General features: G+C 35.3%; 1 protein-coding gene across 1 annotated transcript in view; it reads left to right on the forward strand.

The window, feature by feature from the left end:
- otogl (otogelin like) overlaps window positions 1-13,024 on the forward strand; it is an 89,449-nt gene that overhangs the window by 55,127 nt on the left and 21,298 nt on the right. The window contains exons 36-46 of the mRNA XM_031898881.1: window positions 656-2,811; window positions 2,990-3,167; window positions 3,795-3,937; window positions 5,920-5,943; window positions 6,629-6,721; window positions 7,432-7,621; window positions 8,295-8,509; window positions 9,454-9,595; window positions 10,517-10,702; window positions 11,662-11,874; window positions 12,809-12,910. Of these exons, the coding sequence (XP_031754741.1) occupies window positions 656-2,811; window positions 2,990-3,167; window positions 3,795-3,937; window positions 5,920-5,943; window positions 6,629-6,721; window positions 7,432-7,621; window positions 8,295-8,509; window positions 9,454-9,595; window positions 10,517-10,702; window positions 11,662-11,874; window positions 12,809-12,910 (3,642 nt within the window). The remainder of the gene's footprint in view (window positions 1-655; window positions 2,812-2,989; window positions 3,168-3,794; window positions 3,938-5,919; window positions 5,944-6,628; window positions 6,722-7,431; window positions 7,622-8,294; window positions 8,510-9,453; window positions 9,596-10,516; window positions 10,703-11,661; window positions 11,875-12,808; window positions 12,911-13,024) is intronic.

Below are 13,024 nucleotides of genomic sequence, written 5' to 3' on the forward strand. Positions count from 1 at the left end.
GAGTATTGGTGGTCAGAATGCCCCAGTCATCTCTCACTGCATCCTACAGCAGACAACGACAGTAACAGCTTAGTCATTTGTATTACTTATTTTGCTGCATTGTTGTGTATGCTAGTGATTTATAATACCTATAACCTTTTGCATCAAGCAACACAAGAATGTTTATTTATCACTGTGTATTAGTGCCAATTCTGATATTCTACTCATTATTGATTTTAAGCGATTGCATTCCTAATGTTTGGATTCACACAGATCCAGTAATCTGCACTTTGGGAAGTCCTTGTTTGACCCTTGTAGAACGCAAAATAGTTATTTGTAATCTCACCACATATGTGGATTGCTAATTTTGAGGGCCAGGCTTTCAGATCACAAAGAAGTCATAGAGGAATGCTAGCTTCTTAAATCTTTAGGTCATCTTCACTAATGCTAGGTAAAAGACTGTATTTCTAAACTGGGCAGAGTGACTAATAACAAATTGAGATTTAAATTTAGAAACTCAATGTACTTCTTTTCATTCTTGAAAAAAGGTCATAACTTGGCCACAATTGTGCATATTTTATACCCAGCATGTGATTTGTATTTCTAAGTTCTGTACCAGTATACCATATATTTTTTCTTTATAGCTTTAAAACTTGTGCTATGCTTTTTTCCAAAGGTGTTCCAGTTACAACAACTGAATTTTCAGTTTTAACAAAACCAACAAAGATAAGTCCAACAGTAACAACGTCTTATGTAGAAACTACAGCTTCAATGATTCCCCTTGTTTCAGTTTCACTTGAACCACTCTCTACTGAAGGTCCATTACATTCTACATTACATTCTACAATTCAGGCCTCTTTTGGCACACCAAGTGAAATCCAAACAATTTACCCAGAGCTAACAACTGCAAGTACAGAAGCACAGCATAAACTGTCCACAAGCGAATATGTTGAAACTTTATCTACACAACAAATAGAGCAATCAACATTTGCTGTAGGTCCTGGAATTACAACAACAACACCAATTAAGTCTTCTTCAGATGCCCATCCAGTTTCCTATCATCCACTGACACCTTTTCCAACTTTTACAAGTGCACCTCCAGGACCAGCATTTGACACAACCAAAACACCAACAAGAATGCTGGGCCCATCCTCCTTGGGTCATTTTCTACTGACAACAAAGTCTGTGACTGTATCTCCCTATTCACCTTGGGTAGATAGTTCATATTTATCTACTCAAGATCTATCAAAATCACAATTTCAATCTAGTCAAGCATCACCTCTTGAAACAACAGGACCTTACATGTCGTTATCTACTAAATCAATCACCCCTATAAATATCTCTACTACTACTACTACAAAATTCACATCTCTGACAAAGCCTGTTGGTCTAGAAGCCAGTGGACAAACCACTTATGATGTTACTGATGGAAAACAATTTACCAGCATTCAAACTTCCTTGCTAAATATGTCATTACCTTTAACAGCAACGAAAAATATCACCATTGATGTTTTGAAAACCACAATGACAACAAAAACACCTTTAACATATGTATCCCCATTAGTGATAGACTCAACCACAAGTCCTACCCAGTCTGTTATAGTTGAACACCAAACTTCAAAGGCTGTTACACAAACTAAAATGACAGAGAGAAAGGAAGACATCTTTGATTCAATGACCTCTAAAAAATCTCATTTCACAGATAGTACAAGCTTGCCTACATTTTTGCAGGCTACTACCAATATTTCAAAAACTGATTTTCCACAGCAAAATACTACCTCTGTTACAGAATTAGACATGACCTCCATTTATTTACATTCAACTATGTCACCATCAACCCCCAGAGAAACTGCTTATATTTCATCAATTTCTTCACAAGTCTATACTAATACTTCTACAGAAATCACCACTGCTTTAATTCCCAATGTAACACATATTCAAACTACTACTGTAACTCTGAGTACTAAAAAATTCCCAAAAAGTACTGAAACAGCTCCAAGGACATTCCCTCAGTTAAGCACCAAAGAAGTGTCCAGTACAACATTTCCTACTCAGGGTATGCAGACAACCGAAACAATCTCAGTTATTAAGCCCTCTGAGAAACAAGAAGTAACAATGGCAGTAACAAGTCATTCAATAGCTCCATCTACAACATCTTCCAAAGAAAGTTTTGCTACATATTTTCCTGCTTCAGTCTATGAAACTTTGAAATCTTCTTCCCCTGTGAGTTCATCCACACCTTTAGCAGAGTTAGCCAAATTCACAGGATTGACAACTAGTGAATTCAAAGTCTACACTGATTTTCTTTTGACTACAAAGGACAGGGAGACATCACAAGCACCTACAGTACAATTAGCTGCAACAACCGGGTCATTTATCACACCCTCTATAGAATCTGCAATCAATTTTACAACAACAGAAGAAACAGTTTTGGATAAAACTATAACACCCAAATACAATGCAAGTCAAACTTGGGCAACAACAGAAGAACAACCATATAAATCAACGCCATTAAAGTCTACTGAAACATTGTCATCTTTTACTGACCAAAGACTAGAAACTTCTAGTGAGCCTGTTTATACTTCTGAAGCAAACTTAACAACTGCTGAGAAAGTTTTTCCAAAAACAACTTCCGAAGCCCTTTCTAATTTTACAGAGTTTACACAGTTTGGAAGTACTCCAGAAATCATTGTGACTGGATCTTCTGTTGCTCCTCTTCTTGAAACAACAAGCTCAGAAACAGTTACTGAAATATTTATGAATTACACTGCATCTTCTGAGTATTATTCATATGGTACCATGGTCCATACAAGCGGTGCCTCAGAATGCATGGTAAGAAATATATGTGTTTAAGTAGTCTTTGCATCTTGTATTTGTATTTAACCTACAAGATATTTCTTACTTCATAGGCTACATATTTGTAAATGTTGTGTCAAGATGTTCTTTGTGGTCACATCTAAAAGCTAGATTATCAGAGATGAGGTTTAAATGTTCCCATTTTTTCTCCTAGCCAAGATACATCGAATCACTGGACCCATGCAGTCAATATGTCTGTATAAATATGGGTTGGATATTGTACAATGTTTCAAGTAATTGCCACAAAAATGTAGAGAAGCCAGATTGTGGCTTTCGTGGAATGCCCGTTCAAGTGAATAGTGATAGTTGCTGTCCAGAATGGGAGTGTCCATGTAAGTATTATTTTCTTGAACTTAATATCCTTTAAATCCATTTGCTGGTTTTACAGTGGATAGTTAGAGATTCCTATTGAGATAATTTAAACTACACAATTTATTTTATAAAAATGCTAAACACTTCAAGTAAACTGCACTGTTGTCTATAAAAACTTCTTTGAGCTGAAATCTGCCATAACAGGGTGTGTGGGACTGTCTTTCCTCCTGTTGCCACCTACTCATCTGCACAAATTTGATAACCCCACACATGTATTAGTATATCCCTTTCCACAAAGTTGTAGTCCACGATGTGTCGTCTTTGCAGGAAATGAAAATAAAACTATTATTTTTATTTGAAGAAGGATGAACACTGTGAAACCCAATAACTACATAGAGTAATTATGGAGCTGCGTATATAACATCTTCCCCTGCACGTTTTCCTTTATGTCTGTGTGGCGTGTTAAAGGATACACGCATGACTTGGTGTAAGGAGATCTGTTCACAGGTTTTAATGAATGTTGATCTCTAATCACTCAGAAAGCAGAGAATAATTACTACAGGTTTGATTTTCCAACTTGACCCTGACCACTACCTCTTCTTAAATGTTATGAATATTATTTTAAACCATATATTCTTTGCTTACAGGCCAGTGTTCTGTGTTATCAGAACTGAGCATCATTACATTTGATGGAAATAATATTGCATTGTATAATGCTGCACCCTACATCTTAGTCAGACTTCCGAAAGAAACAATTGTAGCCCATATTGAAAAATGCCCTCCCAGTCTTGTAAGTAGCGCTATGCCCAAGTGGGATCTTACTTAAAGTACCATTTCATAGTACAGGTATAGGACCCATTATCCAGAATGCTCGGGACCAGGGGTATTCCGGATAAGGGGTCTTTCCATAATTTGGATCTCCAAACCTTAAGTCTACTAAAAAATTAATAAAACATTAATTAAACCCAATAGGATTGTTTTGCATCCAATAAGGATTATTTACATCTTAGTTGGGATCAATTACAAGGTTCTGTTTTATTTCTACACAAAAAAAGGAAATCAGTTTTAAAATTCTGAATTATTTGCTTATAATGGAGTCTATGGGAGACGGGCTTTCCGTAATTCGGAGCTTTCTGGATAATGGGTTTCCGGATAAGGGGTCCGATACCTGTACTGACATTTTATTTTGTTTGGATATCAAGTTTTGTATATGTAATACATCTGTGCAAAGGAGGTTGGTAACTGGAATTACTCATTTTATCACCTGTTAAAATTACACTTTGTAATACTCAGTGGTGTCTTGACAAAGCAGACACACCCTACATATACAATCTATTACACATTGAACAATGAACTTTGCCTTGCATTTGGAAAACAAATAACAAAGCTTTGACTATATTGCATTTGAATAATTACAGACAAACAATAAAATATTAGATGGTAAAAAAATGCAATAATTATTGTACAACAATATTTAAAACATACCATAGATTTGTTTGATTATATTTGGTATGGCTTAATCCTACAGGAAAATGTGTGAATCTGTAGCATAATTGCTTTTATATTCATATAGTGTAAATGTATTCTTTTTTCCCTAGCATTTATGAGGATGTTCTTTGCAGCACTGATATAGCCATACATGCTCAGATTTGGTTGAGCGGGTTTGCCTAATTTTCCATCATACTGTCCAAAATGATGGGCAAAAGATGGACCATAATAGCATGAGATTTTCCTGCAGTCCTTTGGGATTGCAGATAATCTCTTTTATTTGAAAATTTCATCTGTCAGTGCACCATTTTGCCAAGTTTCTTGTCAGTTTCTGCAGTTCTGACTATTTGGGTTTTTAGCCTGATCTAACAGTTCAATGGGAGGTAATTATACCAAGTATCATGCCTTGTATGCAATCCAGCAATTAGCCCTGTGCTCCAATTGTTCAATAATATTTAAGATGGGTGTTTTGCCCAAGAAGCCTATGACATACCCAATAATTTGCTGTTAAATCGACAACACCCAGGTAGTAAAGGGAATGAAAAGTTTCTCTGTGAATTAATATTAAATTCAGTATTGCTTGAATTTCATATAGTTTTGTACTAAGAATAAGAATTGTCTTACAGGAGAAGGGAAGTTAAATCACTGGGGAGGGGAGGGTGCCAAAATGTTAGGCTCCCCCCAGTGATGGTAATCACTTACCTTATACGTTGGTGCTCCTGTTAGGATAATCCACACCAGCCTGGGGTATCTGCGAGAGAGCAATCATCTTCCTTCTCTCGTCTATCTTCGGAATCCCGCAGCCAGCACATGCGCAGTAGACAGCTTTTTGTCAACGTTTGGCTTTTCACTCTACTGAGCATGTGCAGCTACCCTGGCCAGTGCGGGTTTCTCCTAACAGGAGGGGTGTCTAACATTTTGGCACCACCCAGTGATTTTACCTTTCCTTCTCCTTTAACATATGCTTGGACTTTTATGTCATTAGTAAATTTACTCTAGTATTCATACATATTTACAAGTATCTAGAAATATTGTGTCTTTTGCCCCAATATGTGCCTGGCAATGCAAAAGTTACCCTAAAGTACAAATTCACCATAGATTCTACATTTTCAGGTTTTTCATTGATCAACTGCCAACATACCATGAATCACAAATCAAAACAGACAGCACAGAAAGGGTTAATACAGTCACATTATGACCAAGTTTAACCGAGTAGATCTGCTAGGAAGATTATTTATGTATTTTCATTTATATTTCTAACACTGCATTTCTGTATATTTTCAGAGTGTCAACTCAATAAGAAAGCTGGTGAGTAACATCGAAGGGATATTCAATACAATATCTTAAAGACAACTGAAAAATAGCTTCATAGCCTCCAAGTGGCAGATTTAGTAAAAGTTGATAGTTTTCTCAAAAATTTTTTTTAATACATAGACAAAGAGCAAATGTTACTAACTCTGCTATTGTAGTTGCTATATATTACAGTTGATTGTTTTAGTGATATTAGTTTTTGTCTAAAGACTATTTTGTTCTGCATTAATAATTCTTTGTTCTTTTTCTCACTTATGATTGGTGGGGCAGGGTGGCCACAAGGCTCCAGAAGGAGCTGCACTTTCCTTATGTAGCTAATACAGCATACAAACACACTTGTTAAAGCTGCACACCTGTCGCTGCTATACTCACTGCAATAGTTCAGTGAGTATAGCAGCATAGCCTGTGTTTGGCAGCAATGTATTCACAAGTAGTTCGCTGGGAAAGGGAGATGGACAAATCATGGAGAGCCTGTGGGTGCATGTTGCCTTGTGCTTGCCATGGCTGTGCTTAGTTTATCCCAGACCCAAGTGCTAGGTAAATTATTACTGATCTGGACAATTTTGTACCTGTTAGTACTCTAGCACTTGAGTCTGGGGTATTTCTAAATTACCTTACTCTCTAACACAAAGCATCTGAAACTATTCCAGCTAAATTTCAAATTTTCCTCACTTCCCATTAGGTTCCTGCCGGAGGCACCTCTGGACTTTGTTTTAAAAAGTTAAATGTGACAACAGCAAATTTCCAAGTCCTCATAAACCGCTTAGAAAGAAAGGTGAGGGGTATATTGCTCCAAATATTTTTTAAAATGTCTATTCAATTCTTTTATTCAAGTAAGGATCATTATAAAATCTGGCCTGTTTGCTGTCTTGATACTCAAGTGACCACCTGCCATGTGCTCCTAAAATGAGGGGCAGAGCTTTTGATGCTTTAGACGCCCGAACACTGTAGGAGGCTATTTAAAAAAAAAAAAAAAGACTATTGTTTCCTCCAACCAGAGTGCAGGCTCTATTAGCGTCCACCTCTCACAGTGGAAGTAATTTTTGGGTGATAGTTGCCTTTTAAGCAGTCACATTACTCATGCTTAGACTATTTATTATCATGGTACACAATAAACAGAAAGGGTACTGTAATATCACATGTCATTTTTTAGTCTAGTAACTCATAGCAACCAGTTTAAGGTTATCACTTCATGGTCTACTACTTGAAAGCAAAAAACTGATGTTGTTGCCATGGGTTGCTAGACCTAAAACAATCCTTACTCCTGTTATTACATTGCCACAAAGTATATATTCCATATTGTCGTAGTCATAGTTAAATAAATGAAGCCCTACACAGGCCTTTGCTTCCCAATGATGACTCTATCCTGAACAATTATTCATGTCACCACAGCAAATTATCTTAACAGAAGTATGCCAGAGCATTCATTGTCACCTGTTTACTAGGATTAACACTAATGCTGTATGGATTTTTCTTTCATTTTAGGTAGAAGTTAATTCAATTGTTCAGCCTCTGCCTTTCTCAAAGAAAGGACTGTGTATTCAAGATACAGGTGCAATGTATGTCATTAACACTCCAGCAGGCATAAACATTAAGTGGACTCATGTCACAGGCATCATAGATATACAGTATGGCCTACATTCTAATCTTTCAACCAAAACAGAGGGGCTTTGTGGTAAGTAAAGTTATTAAAAAATTATATTACAATTGATCTATTAATTAAAAATAATAAATATAAAATATATAATAAAAAGAATACAAAGTAAAGTGTTGTAAATGCATATTATAGTGTCACTTTAGTAGAACAACTTTCTTAACCGGCAAGGGCTGATGGCTAGCTATCTATCATCTATCTCCACATTTCTGGCCCTAACTGCTCATGCTCATGCTGTGAGTTACAGATACATTTCGCCTGCTTTAATTTGCTGATTCAAGATGAGTAAAAAAAGGTTGAGGAAACAGTTTATATTTTTTAAACTTTAACATAATTATAACACTTATTTGTGGAAAGAATTATGTAGCTTCCCCTCAACTTCAGTGAAGTATTACAATATTTGGTTGGCGTTAATATTAGCACCTACCTGAGTTGCCGCAAGTCAGTTGCAGCCATTGCCAAAAGCTTACGCCTAATGATGCCAGCTCCAGGCTTTTGCTAATTCAAGGGTTCCCTTGCACTCACCATAAATTGCAGGGGCTTGAATAGGTGCAAGTACATTTGTCAATAAAGTTAATATACTTACAGTTAAATTCATTTCCAAGAGCTGGGGTATGCAAGCTTGCTTAGCTATTTCTGTCTTAATACTGGTCTTTTATAAATAATATGCAATTTTGCGATCTGGGTTTTTAAGGTATTTGCAATGGTGATCCAAGTGATGATTTAAAGATGCAAAACAGAACAATAATTACCAACAAAGAAGACATTGAAGCCTTTATTAAAAGCTGGGAAATTGAGAAATCAATTGATGTTACTACAAGACGTCCTATAAGAAACTGCACAGAGGATAACTGCACTTATTGCCTGGAGCTTTTGAACAGAAAAGCTTTTTCCCCCTGTCACAGGAAAGTATGTTACAAAAGCTATATATATCATCTATCTATCTATCTATCTATCTATCTATCTATCTATCTATCTATCTATCTCTCTATCATCTATCTATCTATCTATCTATCATCTATCTATCTATCTATCTATCTATCTATCTCTATCTATCTATCATCTATCTATCTATCATTTATCTATCTATCTATCTATCATCTATCTATCTATCTATCTATCTATCTATCTGATGAACAAACTTTTATATCATTTTGGAGCAATGCAGAGTCATTAACATAATGGCAGTTCAAACATAGTTATGGTGTCTACATTTTAAGGGTTAATTTAAAACTTTTGCTAACAGCGATATATACTTTAACCTCTTGCAAGTGCTTTACATATTTCATTGCATATGGCCATAGGAACTATGAACTATAGGACTATTTTGCTTTAATACACCACACACCAATTTACTTGGCATGTCCGAAAAATTGTTAATAGGCAAATGATAATATTATCATTTAACATACTACAAAAATAAATATGATATTTACAGAATGTAACTAAAAAAAAACCACATCATTATAAAACCATTTTCACAGAGATATTAAATCCATAAAGATTACAACAAACAAATAGATGCTGGAATGGCTATAAAAATACAAGTAAAGGGTGATAGATATATATAGATATATATAGGGCTGCTCTGCATGCCTGCAAAAGTACAGTGTTACCATGTCTTGCAACTATTTTGTGTGCAATTCATCATGCCTTTTAATAATTTCACGGTCAATTTAGGCTGTTTTACATGATGGGATTTGTTTTTGTTTCTGCAGCACAGCAAGAAATTTTTAATAAACATTTGCATTGTTTGAAACTTATGCTGTTCTGTACTGGAGAGGTTATATAATATAATCTGATAATTGAGTTAAGATTAACAGAGATCTGATGTATATCACAATGATTTATAGGTTTCACCGCAAGACTTCTGTGAGAAGATGTGGATCAACAACACATATTTTTTAAATTATGAATGTGATGCTCTTTCTGCATACGTAGCTCTGTGCAACAAGCACAATATCTGCATTAGATGGAGGACCAAAGATTACTGCTGTAAGTCATTACAAAGAATCTGCTCTTTTTATTTATACATCAGTTGTTACCTGTATAGGAAATCTACATACATTAAAGGTGGGCTATAGTAAAAAAAAACAACCCAGTTTACCCTTGATTAAATGACATCAAACAAAGCTATATTTTAAAAAACACAACATGCTTTTGTTCATCAAGGGCAAATTTAAAAACAACTTGCTATAATAATTTTAATAAAAACAAGTATCTTCTTGTTAACTTTATTATAAAGGACACATGGCTCTACTACATTCAGCTGTAATCAAGAGAATTTGTTTGACAGAGATAATGAGCTCTATATAAACAAATCCAGCTCTTTTTCCCCAGCTAAAGTCTGTGTCTGAGGCTTACAGATAAAAAGAAGATGTACATATACAGTCAGTTGACTGGTAAATTAAGTTACTTTTGTCCTCTCCTCCCAGAACTGGTTTGTAGAGCCGGGAAGTTGAAATCTTAATGTACATTCAGTTTCCAAATATATATTATTTAGCGCAAAAAAGCTGGAAGCGATAGTCATGCAGGGTTTCCAACCTGCTTCCTTGTTTTTAGGTAGCCATTCAGATCATTATTTCCAATGTAGCATAACCAATTTAATGTAATGCAGTAAATGGATAAGAAAATGTTATTCCCAGGACCATTTCCTTTGAATAACAGTTTTTGTAAAAAAAAAAATGTTTTTGTACTAGCAAACTGAACTTCCAGCTCTTAGTTGCTTTAGTGACTGGGTTTAGTAACCCACCTTGCTAAGTCTATTAAGTGAGGAAAAAACATTATAAATCCAAATTTTCAAGCAAAAAGTAAACAAGACTCTGTGGATTACAAATTAACTTTATTTTGTGTGTGTCAGTATCCCTTTAAAAACACACCTGTACTAATATACCTTTCCACTATATTTTTTAATAGCTTTGACCTGCCCAGAAGGAAAAGAATACCAAGCTTGTGTGCAACCTTGTGCAGCTAAAACCTGCTTAAATAAATGGTATTATGAAGAATCACCCTGTTCGTATTTAAGGGAAGACTGTGTGTGCAAAAAAGGAACCATACTTCATAGAACTGATTCAGAGCTCTGTATTCCTGAAGAAAAATGTGGTATGTTTTTATCTTTGGCTGTAGTATATAACATAAGAAGCCACTAAAATAGTATCCAAATTATTATCTGGAGTTATAGATGAAGAGGAGAGCATTGTCATGTTGTGTACAGTAGTCAGACATTAAGGGTTGTGAAGAAATGAATCTGCATGATGATGCTCTCCTCTTTATAAGGAACCGTTGGGGATCAATGCATCATGTCTGGGAGCAATAAGGCAGAGAAGTTTACATATCAAAGTTTTTATTATCTGGAGTTAACATAGTTTGAACTATAACACAATGAAGAACACTGAGTAAACAAAAAGGTTTAATAAACCCAAAGCCAACACAAAAATTTAGAGACCACAGACAAAACAGGAATCTACCTGAATAGAGTTAGATATCACCAGTTGATCATGGTCACGTATTTGTAGCTTCAAGTATAGAATAAAATATGGGGTATACTGACATTTTGTTGTCACTGAATACCAAAACTAACCGCAAAGAGAGCCCGGCAGAATGTAAGATGTAGCCAAGACTCTGGTGATGTTTATACTAATAGAAGAAGCCAGAGGATGTAAAGCTATACCTGTAAATAAGAAAGAAGGTTTTATATTTATTCATTAAAAGAAGTTTTCCAATTTATTACAGTAAAAAAAATCATTAAATCACTTCTAAACCTTAAATAAAGCAAATCAAGGGTTTGTACCAAACTCATTTGATTTGTGTGTAGCTGTACTACATTTTTATTTGGGTGAAACTACATTAATAGTAGGTTCTACAATACTTACAACAGATTTCCAAAGCATTATACTTTTCATCATTTGCAGCTGACAATCACCAATGGCAGTTAAAAGATGATCTTTGTAGTTCGATTTTTTTCAAATTGGGGGCCAACAAAAGACACAGAACACTGATAACAGTTAAAACTGTGGAATACTTTTCTCAATGCTGCATCCTTTTATCTATTTTTCTGTTAGCATGTACTGATAATGCAGGGAATCCACATTCACCAGGAGAAGTCTGGAATTCATCAATGAAACGATGTTGTATGTCTAAATGCCTAGAAAATGGAACCATTATAGCTATAGAACCTGACTGCAGAAAAGAGCCAGTGCCAAGTTGCCAACGGGAGGGTGAGACACTTATCAGTGTCATTGAAGAAGGAGAGTGCTGTCCAAAAAAAGTTTGTGGTATGTAAACCATTTATTTACCAGCAATCTAGAGATTTTTCCCAGAATTCCACTGTAATTGAGCTGCATCACTACAAAATGTTGCATGTGTCACAAGCCACTAACTATACAACAACTCACATGCAAAGCTTGTTTGTAAAATCATTCATGTCTTCAAGTGGGGTAGCATGGACATTCTTTTGTCCTTTAGTTACAGAAAGGGAACATATTCTGTAGCACATTTCTGTTTGTATCATTCACATCAGTCCTTGCCCCAATTGAGTTTACAGTCTAAGGTGACTTACACGCAATAGGGTCAATTTTATCAGGTGTCACATATCCTTACTATATGTTTCTGTGCGGGAAGAAACTGGAGTACCCAGATGAAACCCATGCATACATGGGAAGAACATGTGTACAAACTCATTGCAGATAAAGCCCTGGCTGGAACTGGACCAAAGACCCAAGCACTGCAACTAACTACTGCACACTGTGCAGAAATTAAGTTCTTCAGTTACAAAAATGTGGTGCTTTATAATGTTTGTAGTCAATTTTGCGCTAATTGTAAATCTATTTTAAAAACATACTGCAGTATTGCAGAGAATATTGCTGCTGCATGAACATACAATAATTACAGTCAACATAACTACTTCACCCACCAAAAAAACCCCTGCAATTTAATCAGTTATACACAGCCCCCCTGGGAAATCTGGGTTCTAAAAAATCTGGTTCTACTGTATAAAAATTTAATCAATTTCTTCTTGAAGTGCCCCTGCAGAAACCCCGCCTAATTCCGATGACATATTTAAACAAAGTGTCGTATTCTATTAATATGTTTTACTAACAAGCTTGTTATCACACTATACACATCATTCAGTGATATAGACTTTATATGAAATAATTTATACTATACGTTATAGACTCATTTACAGAATTGAATATTTCTTTTTTATAGAGTGCAATATATCTTTGTGTGAGAAGCCTCTAATGTGTAAGACTGGTGAACGGCCGGTTGCTGATTATAATCCTGAGACATGCTGCCCAAAATATACATGTGGTAATTTTTTTCTGTTAAATCTAGCTGATATTGTTTTCTTGCTATTTATATTAAATATGTATGTTTAACTTAAAGAATATTAATGATGGGGATTGCCTAAGTATCTTTGGTCAA

The sequence above is a fragment of the Xenopus tropicalis genome, chromosome 3, assembly GCF_000004195.4.
Source record: "Xenopus tropicalis strain Nigerian chromosome 3, UCB_Xtro_10.0, whole genome shotgun sequence".
Classification (NCBI taxonomy): domain Eukaryota; kingdom Metazoa; phylum Chordata; class Amphibia; order Anura; family Pipidae; genus Xenopus; species Xenopus tropicalis.